The sequence below is a fragment of the Typopeltis vanoorti genome, chromosome 8 (genome assembly GCF_054136105.1).
Source record: "Typopeltis vanoorti isolate ZY-2024b chromosome 8, IOZ_Tvanoo_1.0, whole genome shotgun sequence".
Taxonomy (NCBI): domain Eukaryota; kingdom Metazoa; phylum Arthropoda; class Arachnida; order Uropygi; family Thelyphonidae; genus Typopeltis; species Typopeltis vanoorti.
The window spans coordinates 122,233,101-122,254,964 of NC_143556.1; the positions used below are offsets into that span (position 1 = coordinate 122,233,101).

Below are 21,864 nucleotides of genomic sequence, written 5' to 3' on the forward strand. Positions count from 1 at the left end.
TGTGCAATTATTTCATTCTCCATATTTTGGATAACTCTAGCTTTCATGTATGTAACCATAATAATTTATATCCTTTCCAGTTCTGTAAGAAGTTCCACTAAACTAAATTCCACAAAAACTAAATACCAAACCTCAAAAGTGACTCTATCATACTTCCCACCAATCCTGCAACTGTCCTCTGATTAAACGCCATCAACACATCCCAGGCCTTTTCAGTTCTTTCTTGTCTATTCACATATTCATGTCTAAATCAATCACAGACACTTCTCATGCAATGCATCCTCTGTATCATTGATATAACCTATTGCACTGTATTCACAATTTCAGAATTGTGTCCTCTTAATTTTAGATCATTATCCACCATTATCCCAGATCGCTCATCTCCTCCATATCCTCTAAGATCCCCCCCCCCTGCCAATTTTGAATCCTTGCTATGCTTCCCAAATTTAAAAACCTTATACCTTGGCACCTCATACCTTATAATCTTGGCACTCACTAATATTGAACTGTGTACCTCACTCACTTTCCTCATACAAACATCCATTCTAATAGAACAGATGGTTGTGTTCTAGAAGAACATGTTGGTACTGGTTGCAGAGCTACAATATCTATTCAACTCATAGATTTGCACAACTTCACATCATCTATAAACACTTACATATCACCATTCATACCTTTTCCAGTATCACAAACTTACGATGTAAACAGCAATAGCCAAAAAACAGACCTTGAGGGTACAACTCTAGTGACTTTTCTTTTTTGATATTGCTCCCTATAAAATCCAAGTTGCTAATACAAATTTGGCAGCTGGTCATATGCAATGCAACACACAGCTCTGCTATCCATACCTATTCATCACAATATAATTACCATCCTGCCATATGGCAATCTGTCAAAAGCTTTTGCAAAATCTAAATATATCACCATGTATGCATCTGCTTTGCCCATTGCATTTGTCACCTTGTTAAAAATAATTAAGCGGATTCCTAAAGATGATCTTCCTTTAGGAAACCCATGCTCTGTATCACAGAGAATGTTGGTGTTTTCAACCAAAAATCTTGCCACTCACTAATCACTCCATCACTGTATCCACAACTCCAGACACACATATTGACCTATAATTTAGAGCTATAGTCTTATCACCTCCATATCATCTAAGATCAGAGATATATGAAGTGAACAATTATCTCTCATTAAACAAGTATATTTAAAGTTGTTAATTCCTTGAAATATTTCTTCAAAATAAATGGTGATACATCAAGTCGTTCAGATTATTTACATTAAATTTACTCAATTCCCAATACGTCTTGCGATTCTTCCCTCTGCACTGCAGTTGATTGATGTCATATTCAAAAGAATGAAATACCTTTCTCAATTGCTTATTTAATGTATCATGTATATTCTCCACAGTAGTTATCATTATACCGTTTTCAATGACAAGTATTATCATCCTTCTATAATTTTTCTTTCTTCTGCTGGCCAACTAGCAAACAAACTCCCTGTTATTTTTCTTTGGCCTTGTTAATTAGTTATTATTATTATTATTATTATTATTATTATTATTATTATTATTATTATTATCTCCATGGAGTTAGTAGACTCATGGCAGGAGACCCACACTATCAAAACAATATCTATCATATCTCAATATCTATCATTTACAAAAGAAGAACTCACAACTGAGTCAGCAATGCATTCCACTTGTTCACCACCCTCCAGTCAAAAAACCTCATTCTCAGATCCTTGTTAACCACACCTTAATTTCCAGGGATGACGTTTCGTTCTTCCATCACTATCACACAACTGAAACATTTCCCGTGCATCAATCTTATAAAAACCTTTTAGTAATTTAAATGTTTCTATCATATCCCATCTTCTCCACCTATCAACCAACTCTTTACTCCACAAGCTCTCAATCTATCAATATAGAGAACGTTTTTTACATCACTCACCAAATTAGTCACTCTCCTCTGAACCTTCTCCACAACCTCCTCATCTTCAAGGAATCCAGGTGACCAGACCTGAGCATAGTAATCCAAATGTGGAAGTATCAACACTTTATAAAGGGGAATAATAACCTCTTTATCTCTGGATGTTAGTGTGTTCCTCAATAACCAAGTAAAACTATGTGCAATCTTGGACACCTTAGCAATGTGTCCCCTGAACTTCATTTCCCTATCCCCCAATTCCCAAGCCTAATCAATCTCTGGAATACCATTCCATCAATGTAGTACACACCTGGTAATCTTTTAATCCCAAAATGTATAGCTTTACACTTTTCCACATTGAACCGACATGCCTTTATTTGAACTGATATTACCTTTAGTCCATTTTGCCAGCTTATTTAAATCATCCTGCAAACTCTCAACATTTGCTTGATTTTTTATTGCGCTACCCAAATTTGCATCATCAGCAAACAACTGAATATCTCCCTTTAAGCCATTTCCTATATCATTTATGTACAAATTAAACAACAATGGCCCAAGCACAGAGCCCTGAGGCACACCACTGGTCACTTGCCTCATCCTGGTCTCTGCTCCTCCATGCGCCACCTTCTGGTGTCACTCCCTGAGCCATTCTCTTACCCATATCACCAGTTTAGTATCCATCCCCATCTGCTCCAATTTGCACAAGAGTGTTGTGCTAAAGAGTTGATTGATAGGTGGAGAAGATAGGATATGATAGAAACATGGGGTATCCTGTCAAAAGCCTTAAGAAAATGCAGAAGTACCACTGTGTCGCCATTTCCTTTTGTCCAACTCAGATGTCATTCTATTATAAAACATAATAAATTGTTAAGGCAGGATCAACCTTTAACAAAACCATGTTGGCCCATATAGAATATCACATCCTGATCCACCCGTTCTTGAATTTTGTCTTTAATCAACTTTTCCAATACTTTTACCACCACTCCAGAGGTGGTGATTGGTCTGTAATTAACTACCGCAGCTTTAGAGCCATTTTTCTGTAAAGAAACTGTTTTGCCTTCCTTCCACTCCCTAGTGATCATACTAGAGTTCAAACTTAAGTTAAATAACCAAGTAAGGGGCATTGACAATTCCTTGGCACATTCATGCAATACCCGAGTTGACATTCCATCTAATCCTACAGCAGTGCTTGCATTTAAATTTTGCAGTATACCAAGTACTTCTGATTTCTTAACTTCAATTCTCACATTGGTTATTGCTACAGGTACAGAGATATCCTCACTTGCATGATAGACTTGTGAAAAGTGATCACTCATTAACTCTACTATTATATCTGAATTTGTCACCTCAATACCATCAGCACCCACTAAAGTTAACCTTCCTAAGTCATTCTTCCTTTTACTTGCCACATAGCGGAAGAACTCTTTGGGATTACCCTTGATCTCCTTGGCTAAGGTCTTCTTACAATCTGATTTAGCTTTTCTTACGATGCTAGTAACCTTCCTAGCTTGAGCCTTGTAGTGCTCATGGGTGTACTGATCGCCTTTCTCCATAACATTTTCTTTTTTTGCAGATCAAGCTTGATACTACTACTCATCTAATGCCTACTTTGTTTGTCTTCCTGACCATGGGGAAACAATCTCATATTGGTTTCATACCTGATATCTGATACCTTCCCCATATACCTGCTGATTTTATCCCATGCACTGCTAACATCTTTCCCCTGCAATATATTCTGCCATGGGATGGCTGCAAGTTCACTCTGAAGCTTGTTATAATTGCCTAAGTTGTAGTTCCGTATATACCCTTCTTAAGAGAGAAATCCACAAATTTTGCAACCTCCCAAGTCAATACCACATGACCGCTCTCACCAATTGGAGGTAACGGGGACACCTTACTTATACATATATCCTCTGGACCAGTGACCAGGTTCAACACTCTCACACCATGTGTCCCTTCAGTTATGTGGTGTTTCAAGTAATTATCTCGTAGAAGATGTATGAACTCCATTTCCTTTTTGCCATGCTATATTTCCTCCTTCCAAATGATATCACCATAATTAAAACCCCCATAATAATCACTAACCCTGCTTTCATTGCACTAATTTTCTGATGCATGAATTCTATATCACCCCCTATACCCCCTGTCTATAGCAGCAACCAACTGTATAATTGGTTGCTTTGGTCACTATTTCACACCAGACAACCTCATATGAACTATCATTCGCATGTCTATCATCTTGATATACTACTTTCTTTGGTTGCAAGTCATCGGCTATCATCAGCAGTACTCCTCCCCCATTGTATCTTCTCTGTCCTTTCTGAAAACACTGTACCCATCACATTCAATTCCAGTGACCACATCTTCTGCTGACAGCCAAGTTTTACTAATGCCTACAACTTTTGGTGAGGTTGCAATGACTAATGCCAAAAATTCTTCCCTCTTATTTCAAATGCTTCTTGCATTATACAAAAATTGCAGATTCCCTTTTGTTCTTGTACCCGCTTTAGAACTGATATACATGTCACCAATTTCAGTAGTCCCCTGCTGATTTTTATCCACTCTATTCTGCATTTTTTCCACAAATAAAGATCAACAAATATACATTCACTGCATACGTTTCTCCCTCTTACACTCAACCTTTTCAATTTTAGTTTCCCTGCCCAATTACTTCAACTTGTTCAGCAAACAGTAACTTCTTCAATTGCTTATGACCTTCCATTTTCAGATGCAACCCATCTCTTACTTACAGCTGTGTTTTGCCTTCAAATACACTCCAGACATCAACAAATTTCAGATTTCTTTTTTTTTTTCCACATTCTTGCAATCATATCATTAATTAGCATCGCTCATCTGCTTAGCTCATAATTGTCAAAATGAGGCAGCACACACACAATATTCTCCCATTGACACTTTTCTTCTTCATGATATCTAACAATGTACTTAAATCTTTTCTAACTGATTTATACTACCACTCAGGTCATTTGTACTCACCATAACTATCATCTTTTCTGCATCATGCTCTCTCTTTATAGCTAAACCCATTCTCTCTGTTGTTCCACCAGCCAAGCACTCCTCAGGCATACCGCTCTCCATACCATTAATCATAAAATGACCATATATTTTACTACTCATAACTTCATTCAAGTCCAAATAAGAGTCGCCCACGGCCTCATTTTCTACGTTATTCAGCATGACTCTCCCAGTTTCATTATCAAAGCTCTTTTACTTACTCCCTCACTCTCATAACATCTCGTTTCTTCTAGACCTCTTGTGCTTTCATTCTATTCATTCCCAATCACTCCCATACTATTTATTACTTCATCAATCACAAGACTCTCCCATACTTAATCCTCTTCTAGTTACTTCAGCTAAAGTAATCTCCATAGTCCTAATTTCTCTATTCAACACATTTAACTCACTTTTAATTTCCAGAACCTCCTTACTGTGCACTTCCAATTCCTCTTGCATAAGATGAAGGTCGCTTTTCATTTTCATCAACTCCTGACGAAGTTCTTTCACTATGGTCCCGACGTCTGCTTCCCCTCCTAATTGCTCCAGCCTATCCCGAAACTTCTTACATACATCGACGTTTTCACTCTTCTTATTTAGCCAAACAGTCCGCAGATCCTTCACATTCTTCAGCGCATACTTATAGCGGTTTCCACAATGTATCCATTGCGTAAAATGCAACGCAGAGCCAGACTTTCATATAGAAGTCCTCTGAGCCGCTGACATACATCTCTTGTTGGATGCCATCTTTAGATGCTGAAGTAGTGAAACAAATAGCAGTGAAAATACAATATATACAACAGAATTTCAAACAATAACGCCACTGAAGGACACTTGTATCCAATCAAAGTACAACTGCAGCACAATTTTAGACAAAAAGCCACACTATACTTTAATTTAAAAACACGTTTTCTAGTATAACTCAATACCGCCACGTTCACTAGCAACACTGGGGCCACTGTTAACTTCTGTTCATTTTTCCTTTTGCTACCAGTTGCATCACTTACTCTTTGTATGCCTCATGCAACTGATTATTACTGCTTATTTTGTGCTATCTCCATGATGCCTTCTTCTTCTTTCAGACAGAATGCTCCATGTCTTCATTTATCCATCTCATGCCTACCTTATTTAACCTCCTAATGCTTCAAGTATCTAGACATTGTCGCTCAGCCAGATAATTCTTGTGCAGGACTTGAGGGTACACCACTAGTGACTTTCCTCTTTTGATATTGTTCCCTATAAAATCCAACTTGCTAATACAAATCTGGCAGCCAGTCATCTGCAATCCAACACACAGTTCTAGACGCACTATCTATTTTCCATCTGATGCATCAATCTCAATCGCGGCCAGTGAAAATTTTAAGTGGGGGGTGCTGCATATACAAAAAAAAAATTTTTTTTTATAATCAGTAACAGATTTATTAATAAATAAATTTACATATTAAAAAATTGCTTTATTAAAAGTATTTCATCCTCACCATGAACAAACACCAATAATTAAAGTTTCGTATCAATACTTGTGTAATGATAATTGAAAAAATATAATTCTTTTCATATTTTCAACAGTGACACTCATCATAATTCAGCCTTGTATCTATAATAAATAAATAATTGTGTTATTTTAACAAAATAAAATAAGATTTACGAAAATAGTTCACCACGAACACGCACCAATAATAAACGTTTCATATCTCACAGAAATAACGTGCGGAAGCATATGATACACTGCCCAAGCGACAGTGTATCTAATGACATAACGTGCAATGACAAGAGCAAACAAATATCGGCATTTGATCGCTGTGCATTTGTTTCATGTTATGATAATTGAAAAAATATAATTCTTTTCATATTTTCAACAGTGACACTCATCATAATTCAGCTTTGTATCTATAATAAATAAATAATTATATGTTATTTTAACAAAATAAAATAAGATTTATAAAAATAGTTCACCACGAACATGCCCCAATAATACACATTTCATATCTCACAGAAATAATGCGCAGAAACATATGATACACACTGTCCAAGCATCTAATGCTTGGGCAGTGTATCATATGCCAATTTATACTGCGACTCATGTCATTTGTACCCACCATAACTAATGATATAATGTGCAATGACAAGCGCAAACGAATATCGGCGTTAGATCGCAGTGCATTTGTTTCCTAATCTAAAGCGTTAATCGAACAATTCCAATTATTAACTATTCAATCAATGTCAAAACATAAGCTGCAACCTTTAACATGTTGTATTGCATTTATATAATGTTGTAAGCATTGTTATTATTTATAAACACAAACAAAATTTAATTATTTCATTTTTTCCTTGGAGTGCTGCAGTATCACAGTGCTTATGTATGAGTCGCCACTGGTCATTCCATAATATAGTTTTTTTCAGAGAAGTCCTCGTATGGCTTCTACCATCTTTGTAATACTCACCAACTGGAGGAAAATTTGACACACTTTTATACTAATATTATCTGATGAGGTTATCATATCCAAGATCATTGATCCTCTGATGCCATCACAGCACACTAACAGGTGCCATCTCTTCATTCCAATCTGTATTATCATAATTAAAACCATCTTTAATGATCACTATTTTCTTATTTTGTATCCTAATTTGTGTATGCATTTTCTTATCACTGCTCACCATATTACCATCTGTATCCATCTAAATATTTCATCCTGTCCACTTCTACCCCACACCATATTGCCTCAAAACACTACAATGTTTTGTTCTTGCCTCTCCACCCTTGAGACATAACTTCTGTTATCATCAACAGTGCTCTCACTCTCTTTTCACACCGTCTATTTTTTGGAAAAATGACATACGATTCCACCCCTAGTTCTGTCAGAATGTTATCCTCACCCATCTTGTCCCATTTATTATTATTACTTTGTGACACCTCCCAAGAGTCCAAAGACTCACCAAGAGAGGGCACCTATTCTACAACACTCAGTCTCCACCACTTTATTCATCAACTACACAACTGCCACTACCATCATCTAACTGCCCACCACCACCACAAGTATTTTTTATCTGTAAATTGCATGAATTCTGAAGGACGATTTGTCTGTATACAGGATAAAAAACTCAATTTTCTGTGAGAAAAACCCTACTATCTCCATATAAGATTGACTAACTCACCTTCAATTGAAAAAAAAAAAAAAAAAACATAAAGATTTCTCCCATCACAACAAGAATTGAACTTAGGCTTTTTCCAGTCGAATGCCACAAACTACTGTCATTCTTCCAATTGCCCTATGGAGCCGTGCCATATTATTCTTACAATTTTTGGATGAATGAACCCAATCAGTGCAAGTTTTGTTCCTCTTACTTTGGATACTTCTATCACTTTTGAACAAACATAATAGATCATTTCTTACCAAGTCCCACAAATGCTACTTCTTAGGTGTGACTCTTCCATACTTGTCCTACCACACCAATCCTACAACCTCTCAGACCCAAACACTCCCTCAACATCACAGGCAGGCCATTCCAATTATTTCTTGTCTACTCACAGATTCACTTCTGCATTCATCATCCATATTTCTCATGTACTGTCTTCCTGTCTATCTCCTCTTCCCAATTTCCCTGTTAATTTTACATGGATGCTCTCCCTTTCCCTCAACTCACACTTCTTAACTCTCTAGTCAACTTCTGCTGTAATTATTATTATTATTATTAATCTTTCCTATGTTATTTTCCTGCTGTTCAACATGACCTTTTACTTCCTGGGATTTTCTGTTTGGTACAGTTTCTTCCATTAGTAACCACTCCAATTGACTCACACTAATAAATTTAAATGTAACTTCTCTCTCTCTCTCTCACAACTGAATCAATCCTTAAAATGGCCCCAGATATTTCATAATGCAGTTGGAATATCATGTGACTTTCTTGTTTGCCATTTTATCGATTACTCCCTTTATTTATGATTCTGTGATCTCTAGCATAGGACTTTCTGTTTTTGGTAGGTCATGTAAATTTTGCAATGGTAGGTTTCATATAGTAGGTGATGATAATATTCCTTTCATCCTGTCCTGTCCTCATTTTTTGTCAGTAAGACTCTTGTTCATTCTTTATATTTACTGCCCTAATATCTTTTGAACTACAACGTTCTTTGTTTTGCAATCTTGAAGATTTCCTTATCATTTTTGGCCATTTCAAATCTTGCATAAAATCATCTACCCTACTAGCTTTTCTTGTGCTATAGTTTTCCTTGTGTCCTTCTTTGCTGCCTGATATATAATACAACTTTCTTCGGTTGTAGTTCATTGCCATTGTTTGAAATGGACTTTCTTATTACAAAGCTTGTCCTTTACTTCTTCCTTTTACCATCTAGTTTCCTTGTTGCTTTTTATAGGTGCTTCACTATATCTATATGGTGCATGGCCTGCTTAGTGATTGACAAGGACTTAGGCTCTAAGTCCTTGTCAATGCAGGTAGTCCACAAGATTTTCACACATATTTTGTCCCTTCTGCTGGTCAAGTGCATGTCATCATATTTTAAAGGTCTTTTCTCTCTTAGCCATTACTGGGTTCAGTATCAGAAGCTCTGCTACCAGCAATTTGCATTGTGTGGTGAGTGGTTCTACTTTTATTGCCTTGCAGTCTTTGAACGTCTTGAGAGACAGGCAGTCTGCATTAATATAATTAATTTGAATACTTATGTTTTAACTTTTATTTGCAAGAAAGTGTCCGCAGGTTTTGTGAAAAAGGCATTATTAATATTTGCTAAACCATACATTGATGCAACACACAATGTATCTTCAACCTGTGGGTTTGTAGACCACATAACCTTGGTTACCATGAACTATTTGATAAGTTTCACTTATTCTTCCAACCTGGCAGTTGAAGTCCCTCCTGTATATGTTATTTATTTTCAATGGTATTGATGACATCAGATAAAAAAACAATATTTATTAACTTATTATTGATATTTGCTGATATATATATATATATATACACAACCACTCTCAAACCATTGGTATGGTTACACTATATTGATGATGTGTTTGCTATTTGGCCACATGGTCCAGACACATTGGATACATTTTTAGTGCATCTAAATAGCCAACACCATAAAATCCACTTCGCAATGGAACAGGCAGTTAATGACTGTCTGCCCTACCTGGATACACTGATTACGAGGCTTCCAGATAGGTTCTTATCTTTTTCTCTTTATAGAAAACCCACACATGCAAGCAGATATTTACATAAACAGTCACACCATCATCACCAGAGTTAAAGATCGGTACTATCAACGTAAGAAGCCTGAATGGCAAAGAAATGGAGCTAGCTGAGGAATTAGATAAGTACCAGATCGACATAATAGGGGTGACTGAAACAAAAAAGACCAAAACTGGTGAGATCTTTCTGAGCAATAAATACAAAATGTTATATTCAGGCAATGACAATCAAGGAAAAGAAGGAGTAGCCATAGTATTCAACACAAAATACGAGGCTAATCTTCTTGAATGGCAGTCAGTCTCAAGTAGAGCAATGTGGGCAAATATGAGAATGGGGAACTGGACAATGAGACTTATTTGTGCCTATGGTCCCACAGAAGGTTCTACTAAGGTAGAAGTGGAGGAATTTTTTGACGCTTTAGAAAAAGCAACTGACACAATGAAAAATGAAAAGTTGGTCCTTGTTGGGGATCTAAATAGCAGAGTAGGAAATGATTGTGAGACATACAAAAATATTTCGGGAAAATTTGGAGAAAAGAGCAAAGCTAATAATAATGGCAAATATCTGTTGGATTTCTGCTCAGGACATGGACTGGTTATTACTAACACCATGTTCCAACATAAAAATGTGCACAAATTCACATGGAGAGAAGAGGCTAGGAATAAGAAAAGTCTCATTGACTATGTTATTGTTGATAGTGATGTTTTCTCCCTGGTGCAGGACACCAGAGTGTACAGAGGATTTGAAATCGGAAGTGATCACTATATAGTCTTGAGCAGGATAAAATTGAATTTCATATTGAAAAGAATAACATGTAAGAAAGTTTTAAAGCGAATAAAAGTTGAGCAGCTCTCAGATGTGAGCTGTAGACTAAAATACACAAAGATTATTGAAGGAAAAATGAAAGAGTTTGAGAACAGGAATCAAACCTTGGAGATTCAGTGGCAAACTCTGAAGAAAACATTGATTGATTCTGCCAGAGAGGCATGTGGTGAGGTTGTTTATAAGGATAAAAAAATCAGAACTCCCTGGTGGACACAGGAGGTTAAAGAGGCAGTGAAGGAAAAGAAGAAAGCATACCAAAAGTTCCTGTCAAATAAGTCAGCTTGTGCTCTTAGAGAATATAGAGACAAATGCAAGAATGCTAAACACTGTGTAAAACTAGCTAAACAAAAGTCATGGGAGGACTTTGGTAAGAATATAGAAAATAAATATCAAGAAGGTGGCAAAATATTCTGGAGGTTGTTGAAGAAGCTTAGAAATGGGAGATAGTGTGCTGTAAAAGGAGTCAGAGATGATAAAGGTGACATGAAAACGGGAGAAAAAGATATCCTTGAAGTATGGAGTAATTACTTTGAAAAACTGCTAAATGAAACAAGCAGTGATGACAGCACAATGGTAAAAAACACTGACCAGGCATGCAGTCAGGAATACATATCCATACTTGAAGTAGAAAAAGCCATCAAAGGCTTGAAATGAGGAAAGGCAGCAGGAGTAGATGATATTCGACCAGAAATGCTGAAGTATGGTGGTATAAGAGTCTTACAGTGGCTGCACTGCATAGTTCAGAAAGCCTGGACAGAGGGACGAATTCCCGATGATTGGAATAGAGCTCTCATAGTACCCATATATAAAAAGGGAAATAAAACTGCATGTGAGAATTACAGAGGTATTTCCCTACTGAGTGTTCCTGGCAAGATCTATGCAAGTATACTTGAGAAACGGTTGAGAAGAATTGTGGAAGAAAAGCTTGGTGAAGAACAAGCTGGATTCAGGCCAAATAGAGGCTGTCAGGATCAGATCTTCACTTTACGACAAATAGTCGAGAAAGCATGGGAATATAACAAAGATCTGTATTTAAGTTTTGTCGATCTGGAAAAGGCATATGACAAGGTGCCAAGAGAGAAGCTATTCAATACGCTGCAGTTATATGGTGTCAATGGGACATTATATCAAGCAATACTTAGTCTTTATTTGAGTTGTAAGTCAGCAGTTAGAATTGAAGGAAGTACAGGAAGACGGTTTAATGTTAAATCTGGTGTGAGACAAGGATGTACATTATCCCCTCTGTTATTCATTATCTATATGAATCACATTATGAAGGAAAGTGGTATTAAACATGATATCAAAATTGGAGATGTTAATGTCAGCTCTTTGCTTTATGCGGGTGATGTTATACTTCTAAATAAATCCGCTACAAGTCTGCAAGATTCTCTGACTAAATTGAATAGCTCTTGTAATAGATATGGTATGAAGGTCAGCAATAAAAAGACAAAGACAATGAAAATAGGCAGAATCATTGAAAATGTCAACTGTGTTGTGAATGGAGAACCTGTGGAACAAGTAAAACATTTCAGCTATTTAGGCACGATTTTTAGTGAAGATGGTAAATTAAATATAGAAATAGACAACAGAATCAGCAAAGCTGGTATGGTGGGAAGTCAATTGAATAAATTCATATGGAATAAGAGAGAAATTAGTCGGAACACTAAATTAGCTGTATACAAGACAGTGTTCAAACCAGTTTTAACTTATGGATCTGAGAACTGGGTCAGAAGTAAAACACTTGACCAAAGACTAGAGACTTCAGATATGAGAGTCCTGCGAAAGATTAGAGGCGTGAACAGATGGCATCAATGGCAGTATCATATTAAAAATGAGGATATTAGGAAAGAACTTGACATTGTCAGCATCCAGGAATGCGTTAGCAGAGCTAATCTCAGGTGGTATGGTCACTTAAACAGAATGGGCGAGGAAAGATTAGCAAAACAATTGTTCTCTGCCAGGTTGGCAGGAAAACGACCGAGAGGAAGACCAAGATATAGGTGGATTGATACGGTACAAAGTGCTTTAGACGATAGAAATATAAGATCTGATAATATTGGAGTGTTTACAAGTAACAGACTGATTTGGAGGAAAATTGTAGATAGGAAATTAATAATGATGTAATTTTTTCATGTAGTACTATCATATCCTGTACACCCCTTGAGGGTACATGGCAGGAATTTGATGATGATGATGATGTCACACCATCATCCAGAAGTATAATGTTTTTAGGATATCATCAGCAGTATGGTATCCTAAAACCACTAACTCACAGAGCTAGAGCTATTTGTTTCAGTGACGATGCACTTACCACTGAACTCACTCACTTACATCACACCTTCTTAGATAATGACTGTAATCTCCATAGGATAGAAAAAAATACTGAATGCTCCCCAGAAATCCTCTCCATTGCCTCCCACACAAGACCACAGCAAAACTGTTACCATCCCATACATTCAAGGCACATCTGAAAAGATATCTAGAGTTCTCAATAAATATCAGCTATGCACCGTATTTAAACCTTATATCAAATTGGCAAATCTCATCCTTTCACCTAAGGACAAACTCTCTTCTTTATCACATCCAGGAGTTTATGAAGTGCCCTGTTCTCCCTCCACACTCCTGAGGAACTTGACCCAGTGCAAGTCTCATGTTAAAAAAATATGTCAAGACAGATGTCAACTCCCTGGCATATTCCTTCAGAATATGTGGTGATATATTATCAAGTCCCACAGCCTTATTTACATCTAGTTTTCTCAACTGCCCATACACCTCTTGCTCACTTACAGTCAGTCTCCCCCCCCCCATTATCAACTGTTCTCAATCTTTCCATGAAGTCACATTCACAAGATTGATGACCTTTATGAACTGCTCATTAAGTATTCCTACATATATCTTCTGCAACAGCTGTCTTTATACTATATTCTCCAATCAGTATCATCCTTCCATAGTCATTCTTTTTTGCTGGTTACATATTGAAAGAACTCCCTTGGATTCTTTTTGTCTTCGTTAGCTAAATGCTGCTCATATCTCACTTTTGCTACCCTTACCAACCAAGTCTTTGTAATTCTCATGGAATTGGTTATTACCACTTCTCTTGTGCTGCCTCCATAATGCTCTGTTTCTCTGTATCACATGCTTAATCTCTTTATTCATCCATTTCACACTTAGACATTGCTTCTACTTAATAGTTCTTGAAAATCTTCTAAGCTCCATTGATCTCTCTCTCTCTTCCAGCTAACTCCTCATTTTATGCTACACCTGAAAGCTGTCTCTGAGCTCTTCATAATTACACCCTTTGTTATTTCAAATATACCCTTTCCTCAGAGAGAAAAGGTATTTGTAGTTGTAGCTCATTGCAGTTGGTGGATTGAGTGGTGAAGACAGTGTTGTAGAATAGGTGCCCTCCCTCTTTGAGTCTTATCAACCAGAGAGGTATGTGTTGAGGTTGTCTGCAAGGATAGTAGAATCAGAACTCCATGGTGGACACAGGAAGTTAAAAGGCACTGAAGGGAAATAAGAAAGCATATCAAAAGTTCCTGGCAAATAAGTCGGCTTGTGCTCTTTGAAAATACAGAGACAAATTTAAGAAAGCTAAACACTGTGTAAAACTAGCTAAACAAAAGCAATGGGAAGACATTGGCAAGAATATAGAAAATAAATATCAAGAAGGCGGCAAAATATGCTGGAGGCTGTTAAAAAAAAAAACGCTCAGAAATGGAGAAAATAGTGCTGTAAAGCAATTAGAGATGATAAAATTGACAGGAAAACCGGAGAAAAAGATATCCTGTATGTATGGAGTAATTACTTTCAAAAGTTGTTAAACGAAACAATCAGTGTCAGCACACTGGTAAAAAACACTCAACAGGCATGCATTCAGGAATATATATCCATACTTATCCAAGTGGAAAAAGCCATCAAAATACTGAAATGTGATAGGCAGCAGGAGTAGCTGATATTCGACCAGAAATGCTCAAGCGTGGAGACATAAAGGCTTATAGTGGCTGCACTGCTTAGTTCAGAAAGCCTGGACAGAGGGACAAATTCCAGATGATTGTAGTAGAGCTCTCATGGTACCCATATATAAAAAGGGAAGATTGCTGCAATTATGAGAAGGACACTGACCTGCAGAGATAAGAGGGTGATCATTCCATTGTATAAGTCTCTGATCAGACCACACTTGGACTATTGTTCTCAGATTTGCTCCCCAGGATTTGAAGAGGATAAATTAACTGTGGAAACAAAGATCGATGACAAAGATAGTTTCAGGACTGTACACGGATAATTATGAGGATCGGCTGAGGGAATGTGGACTGCAGAGTTTGGTGGATAGAAGAAGGAGAGGTAATATGATTGAGACTTTTAAACTGTGGAGAGGTGGTTACAGGGTTGACACTGGGGAGTTCTTTCGCTTGGTTGAACAGCGGGAAGGAGTAATGACAAGAGGCCATCCCTGGAAGTTACGAAAGGAAACTGTGAGCAAGAGGGTGAGGAGTGGTTTCTTTGCGGGGAGGGTGGTTGAACCGTGGAATGCATTGCCTGATGGAGTGATGAGGGCGAGAACAGTCAATGAGTTTAAGAAGTGGTATGATAGACTTTATTGTTCTTAGGAAGGACCTCCCACAATGTCTTTTGACTTCATGGAGGCCTGAATAATAATAATAATAAAAACTGAATGTGAGAATTACGGAGGTGCTTTCCTACTAAGTGTTCCTGGTAACATTAGAAAAGAACTTCAATTGTTAGCATCCAGGAATGTGTTAGTAGAGCTAATCTCAGGTGGTATGGTCACTTAAACAGAATGGGAGAGAAAAGGTTAGCAAAACAATGTTCTCTGCTAGGATAGCATAAAAAAGACCCAGAAGAAGACCAAGATATAGGAGAATTGATATAGTGAAAAATACCTTAGAAGGCAGAAGTATGAAATCTGATAATGTTGGACTCTTGGCAGATAACAGATTGATTTGGTTGAAAATTGTTGATAGGAAGTTAGTAATGATATAAGTTCTTCGTGTAGTACTATCATATCCTCTAGATCCCTTGAAGATACACGTCAGGAATTTGATGATGATTTTGATGATGATTATGATGATGATGGTGGTGATGAAAAGATACATTAAATCGTTAAATTTTAATTGTTTCTTGTCATGTTACACAGATATAATAATAATAATAATAATAATAATAATTAAAAATTTGTCAATATGTTTCTGATACTATTCAATCTTAATTTGATATACTGTACTTACATTTTATGTATGTATGAATAGACATATATGTTTTTGTTAATGGTATTATTAAAAATGTATTTTATGTTTATCTTTCAGTTGACCACTCTTGACTTTAATCTTGATGGGGATTGTGCAACTGATTATCTTTTGATTCGAAATGGTCGCTATTATAATTCTCCCATCATTGGAAAGTACTGTGGTTCTCAAAACCCTAAAAGTGTAATTTCAGAACATTCTTCTGTTATTGTTATTTTTCATTCTGATTCGCTGGGTACATCACCAGGTTTTCAGTTATCTCTACAGTCCATAACAAGTGGTAAGCTAATTTTTAATTCTCATAAACAATAGTAATCTCCTAAAGAGAAAAAAAATTACATATTCTGCACTTATTATATGGAATGTACAAGAAATGTTTGAAAAGCATGCTGCTGATATTCTTTTATATCTGAAGTGTCATGACCTTTGTTAATAGTTAATATATATATATATATATATATATATATATCATCATCAAATTCCTGCCATGTACCCTCAAAGGGTGTACAGGATATGATAGTACTACATGAAAAATTTACATCATTACTAACTTCTTATCTACAATTTTCCTCCAAATCAGCCTATTACTTGTCAAGACTCCAACATTATCAGATCTTATATTTCTATCGTCTAAGGCAGTTGGTACTGTATCAATCCACCTATATCTTGGTCTTCCTCTAGGTCATTTTCCTGCCAATCTGGCAGATAACACTTGTTTTGCTAATCTTTCCTTGCCAATTCTGTTTAAGTGACCATACCACCTGACATTAGCTCTGATAATGCATTCCTGGATGCTGACAATGTCAAGTTCTTTCCTCATATCCTTGTTTTTAATATGATATTGCCATTGATGCCATTTGTTCATGCCTCTAATCTTTCTCAGGACTCTCATATCTGCAGTCTCTAGTCTTTGGTCAAGTGTGTTACTTCTGACCCAGCTCTCTGATCCACAAGTTAAAATTGGTTTGAACACTGTCTTGTATACAGCTAATTTAGTCTTCCAACTAATTTCTCTCTTATTCCATATGATTTTATTCAGACTTCCTACCATATCAGCTTTGTTGATTCTGTTGTCTATTTCTATATTTAATTTACCATCTTCACTAAAAAAAATCATGCCTAAGTAGGAGAAATGTTTTACTTGTTCCACAGGTTCTCCATTCACAACGCATTTGACATTTTCACTGATTCTGCCTATTTTCATTGTCTTTGTCTTTTTATTGCTGACCTTCATACCATATCTATTACAAGAGCTATTTAATTTAATCAGTGAATCTTGCAGACTTGTAGCGGATTTATTTAGAAGTATAACATCGTCCACATAAAGCAAAGAGCTGACATTAACATCTCAAATTTTGATATCATGTTTATTACCACTTTCCTTCATAATGTGATTCATATAGATAATGAATAACAGAGGGGATAATGTACATCCTTGTCTCACACCAGATTTAACATTAAACCATCTTCCTGTACTTCCTTCAAGTCTAACTGCTGATTTACATTACAACTCAAATAAGGACTAAGTATTGCTTGATATAATGCCCCATTGACACTATATAACCGTAGCATATTAAATAGCTTCTCTCTTGGCACCTTTTCATATGCCTTTTCCAAATCGACAAAACTTAAATACAGATCCTTGTTATATTCCCATGATTTTTCCACTATTTCTCGTAAAGTTAAGATCTGATCCTGACAGCCGTTATTTGACCTGAAGTCAGCTTGTTCTTCGCCAAGCTTTTCTTCCACAAATCTTCTCAACCGTTTCTCAAGTATACTTGCATAGATCTTACCAGGAACACTCAGTAGGGAAATACCTCTGTAATTCTCACATTCAGTTTTATTTCTCTTTTTATATATGGGTAGAATGAAAGCTCTACTCCAATCATCGGGAATTCGTCCCTCTGTCCAGGCATTCTGAACTATGCAGTGCAGCCACTGTGAGACTCTTATACCACCATACATCAGCATTTCTGGTTAAATCTCATCTACTCCTGCTGCCTTTCCACATTTCAAGCCTTTGATGGCTTTTTCTGCTTCAAGCATGGATATGTATTCCTGACTGCATGCCTGTCTGCATGACTGACTGCATATCATCACTGCTTGTTTCATTTAGCAGTTTTTCAAAGTAATTACTCCATACTTCGAGGATATCTTTTTCTCCCATTTTCATGTCACCTTTATCATCTCTAACTCCTTTTACAGCACTCTTTCCTCCATTCCTAAGCTTCTTCAACAACCTTCAGAATATTTTGTCACCTTCTTGATATTTATTTTCTGTGTTCCTGCCAAAGTCCTCCCATGACTTTTGTTTAGCTAGTTTTACACAGTGTTTATCTTTCTTACATTTCTCTCTCTGTATTCTCTAAGAGCATACACACACACACACACACACACACACACACACACACACACACACACACACACACATATACAGTAGAACCCCTTTTTCACACTTTTCAGGGGACTGATGGAAAAAAGTGTAAATAACAGGAAATGTAAAAATACATTTAAAAAAAAAGGCTAAAAGATGACTTCCTGCTAGTGTGTTAGTCTACATACTAGATTACAAAATTTAATAACTGAAAATAAATGAATTTGCAATTACTTACATTTATCTATTTAAAAAATCTTTAATTGTTGATTGTTTTGCTTTTTTTTTTTTTGACATAGTGCCAAATTGCTTTGCAGTTGGGTTCAATGCTTGACCTGTTTTTTACTATCGTGTTCCAAGAGGACATGGAGAGTCCAAGATCTTTTGCTTAATGCTCACGTCTTCCGGCATGCCAATCTACACATCACAGAATTGCCATCTTTTCTTCTACAGAAAGACATTTTGTGTCTTTTTTTCTCCATGTTACTAACATGGATAATCCACCACCGCAACTTGAATGCAACTTTCACACACTAAATTACATAGCAGAAATTCTGCAATATCAATTCGTACTTTGATTGAAAAATCACGGTATCGCTCATCACTACATTACTGCTGGAAGCATGCAAGTCACCGTGATAGCAGAAACAAAACTACAGCCAAAAGCAACACTATCTGGGAACCGAAATGTGTAGATTTCCGCAGAAATGGATTCGAAAATCAGTATTATTACTCAAGAAAAAAACTCAAATCATGGGAAATAATGTTCACATCAAGTTTTTAATAACGAGAAAACAATATATCGTAAGAATAGGTCTTAAGACGGGACCCATGGTAAATAATGTAAATCGCAGGAAAACGTAAATTGTGGGAATGTAAAAACGAGGTTTTACTGTATGTATTTATTTATTTATTTATTTAATTTATATTTTTTTGTATTCCACGATGCATATTTTGCCTAATGTGAAATAAATGATATTGAGGTTTTTTGTTAGAGACACATATGATACTTCAACTGCACTGGAAGAAATTAAGAGGATTTTCTACTTCCTCATGATTAAGTATGAAAAGTGCCCAAGGGTTATATACGGTACTGTAGAGCAAGTGTTACATATGTTCTTCTTCTGACCCCAAGTGCCACCAATACACTTGCATGGCAATTGAATATAGTTTGAAAATAAAAGCAACTATTCATTTATGAATGAATAGTTTATTTTATGAGTTCTGTACTGAAAATGAGTATTTGCATATTTTTGCATAATATACACCAGTAAAAATATCCTTTTTGGTTTATGTAGTTTTGAACAATCACCCATTTAGAGTTAAAAATAAATTGTCAGTGTCACTTCAAAAGCAGGATACAATTTGAAATTTCTTTTCATGGAAAAATATTTTTGTGTTTTGAAACATTTCTGTTTAAAGTTTTTGCGGCTGATTCAGAACACATCACGTGTTGATATAAGATAACCAAACACGGTTTTCTTTATTAAAAATAAAATAGTTCAGCTATACTTCCAAGCATGTTGGTTACCTAAATCAGAATACATCATCAACGAATTTCTGATATGCACCCTCAGTGGTTGTGCTCAGTACTATGACAGCACTACATTAATATTAAATTTACATTACTAATATTGTAATTTCTTATATTTTGTTCTTTTAAGGCACTTCTAACTGCATCAATTCACCTTCATCTTGATTTTACTCTGTTTTTTTTTTTAATTTCCAGCCTCACATGAAATAATTTTATAGCAAGATGGCTTACTTGTGTGAAACAAAGGGGGATTCAGTTTGTGAATCTGTGGGGTGAACTTAATGTGAAGTGGAAAGGTTTAAGTTTAATGGGTTGCAATTGAATAGGTTTGGTGAAACTGTTGTTTGTGTAGAGGGTACAGAATTAAAAAGTTGGTTTAGCAAATAACATGTAATTGTGAAATAGGATACCACAGCCAAAGAGGTTATAGGACAGGAGAAAAATGGATACAAGTTTGATTATTATTATTATTAACTCTCCATGGAATTGGCAGACTCACTCATCATGGAGGTTCAACTAATAACATATTTATCATATCAAATCTTGAAATCCTTAACACTTCTTGCATTAACAACACATTTTGGTAATGCATACCATTCACTGACAATTCTCCATGTAACAAATCTACACCTCACTTCACCACACTCTTGCATAACTTCCAGGGATGACCTCTGGTATTTCCCCTCTCACCATTTACTCATTTTATAATCTCTTCTGGATTAATCTGATAAAATCCTCTCACTACTTAAATGTCTCAATCATATCCTCTTTTCCTTCTATCCACCAAACTATGCAATCCACACTTTTTCAACTTCTCTCCATAGCCAGCAGTCCAAAGTCCTGATATTGTCTTAGTCATTTGCCTCTTCATCCTCTCCAGGATGGAGAGGATGAAGAGGCAAATGTCTCCATATCACACTGAAAACCAGGTGACCAAATTTGAGCACAATAGTCCAAGTGTGATCTGACAAATGCTTTATACAGGAAATTAACACAACCACTTCTATCTCTAAAGTACTTCTCATCATAGTAGCACTACGATGTGCAGCCTTTGCAACACTAGCAATATGCCCTCTAAACTTCAGTCAATTGTCAACCATCACTCCCAAATCTTTAATCTCATCCACTTCCTGAAGCACGGTACCACTGATATAGTACATGGCATTATATTTCTGCACTCCAAAATGCAACCCTGCACTCATTGATATTAAAAGTACAACCCCACCCCTTTATCCAAGTAAAAAGTGTATTCATATCTTGCTGAAGGGAATTAACATTAGCATTACTACTTATAAATCTTCCAACTTTGCATCATCAGAAAACAGAAAATTTCAGTCAGTCATGTAGACTGACTGAAAATCCTCAGTCAATCTACATGATATATCATTTAGAAACAAGTTAGACAGTAGGAGCCAAAGAACAGACCACTGGAGCACACCACTGGTTACCCTCCTTTTTGGACATAATGCTCCATCATAAACAACTTACTTATATCATTCAGATATGAGCTCCAATCCATCTAACCAATATACTATCTATTCCCACCCTTCACAGCTTGTACACCAACTATGCTTTTGCAGAGTTCAAGAATATCACTGTATATGATTCTCTCTTATCTAACACACATGGTACCTTATAATAAAATGCAAGTAAATTGCTAAAATAGGACCTACCCTTTATAAATCCATTCTGGCTATCATAGAGAATTCTATGTCCATCAACCGA

General features: G+C 36.2%; 1 protein-coding gene across 1 annotated transcript in view; it reads left to right on the forward strand.

Annotated features, from left to right (window-relative positions):
- The window catches only part of Cubn (Cubilin), a 2,223,842-nt gene that overhangs the window by 1,589,760 nt on the left and 612,218 nt on the right, over positions 1-21,864 (forward strand). Inside the window, exon 54 of the mRNA XM_090396294.1 lies at positions 16,289-16,508. Coding sequence (XP_090252420.1) covers positions 16,289-16,508 — 220 coding nt within the window. The remainder of the gene's footprint in view (positions 1-16,288; positions 16,509-21,864) is intronic.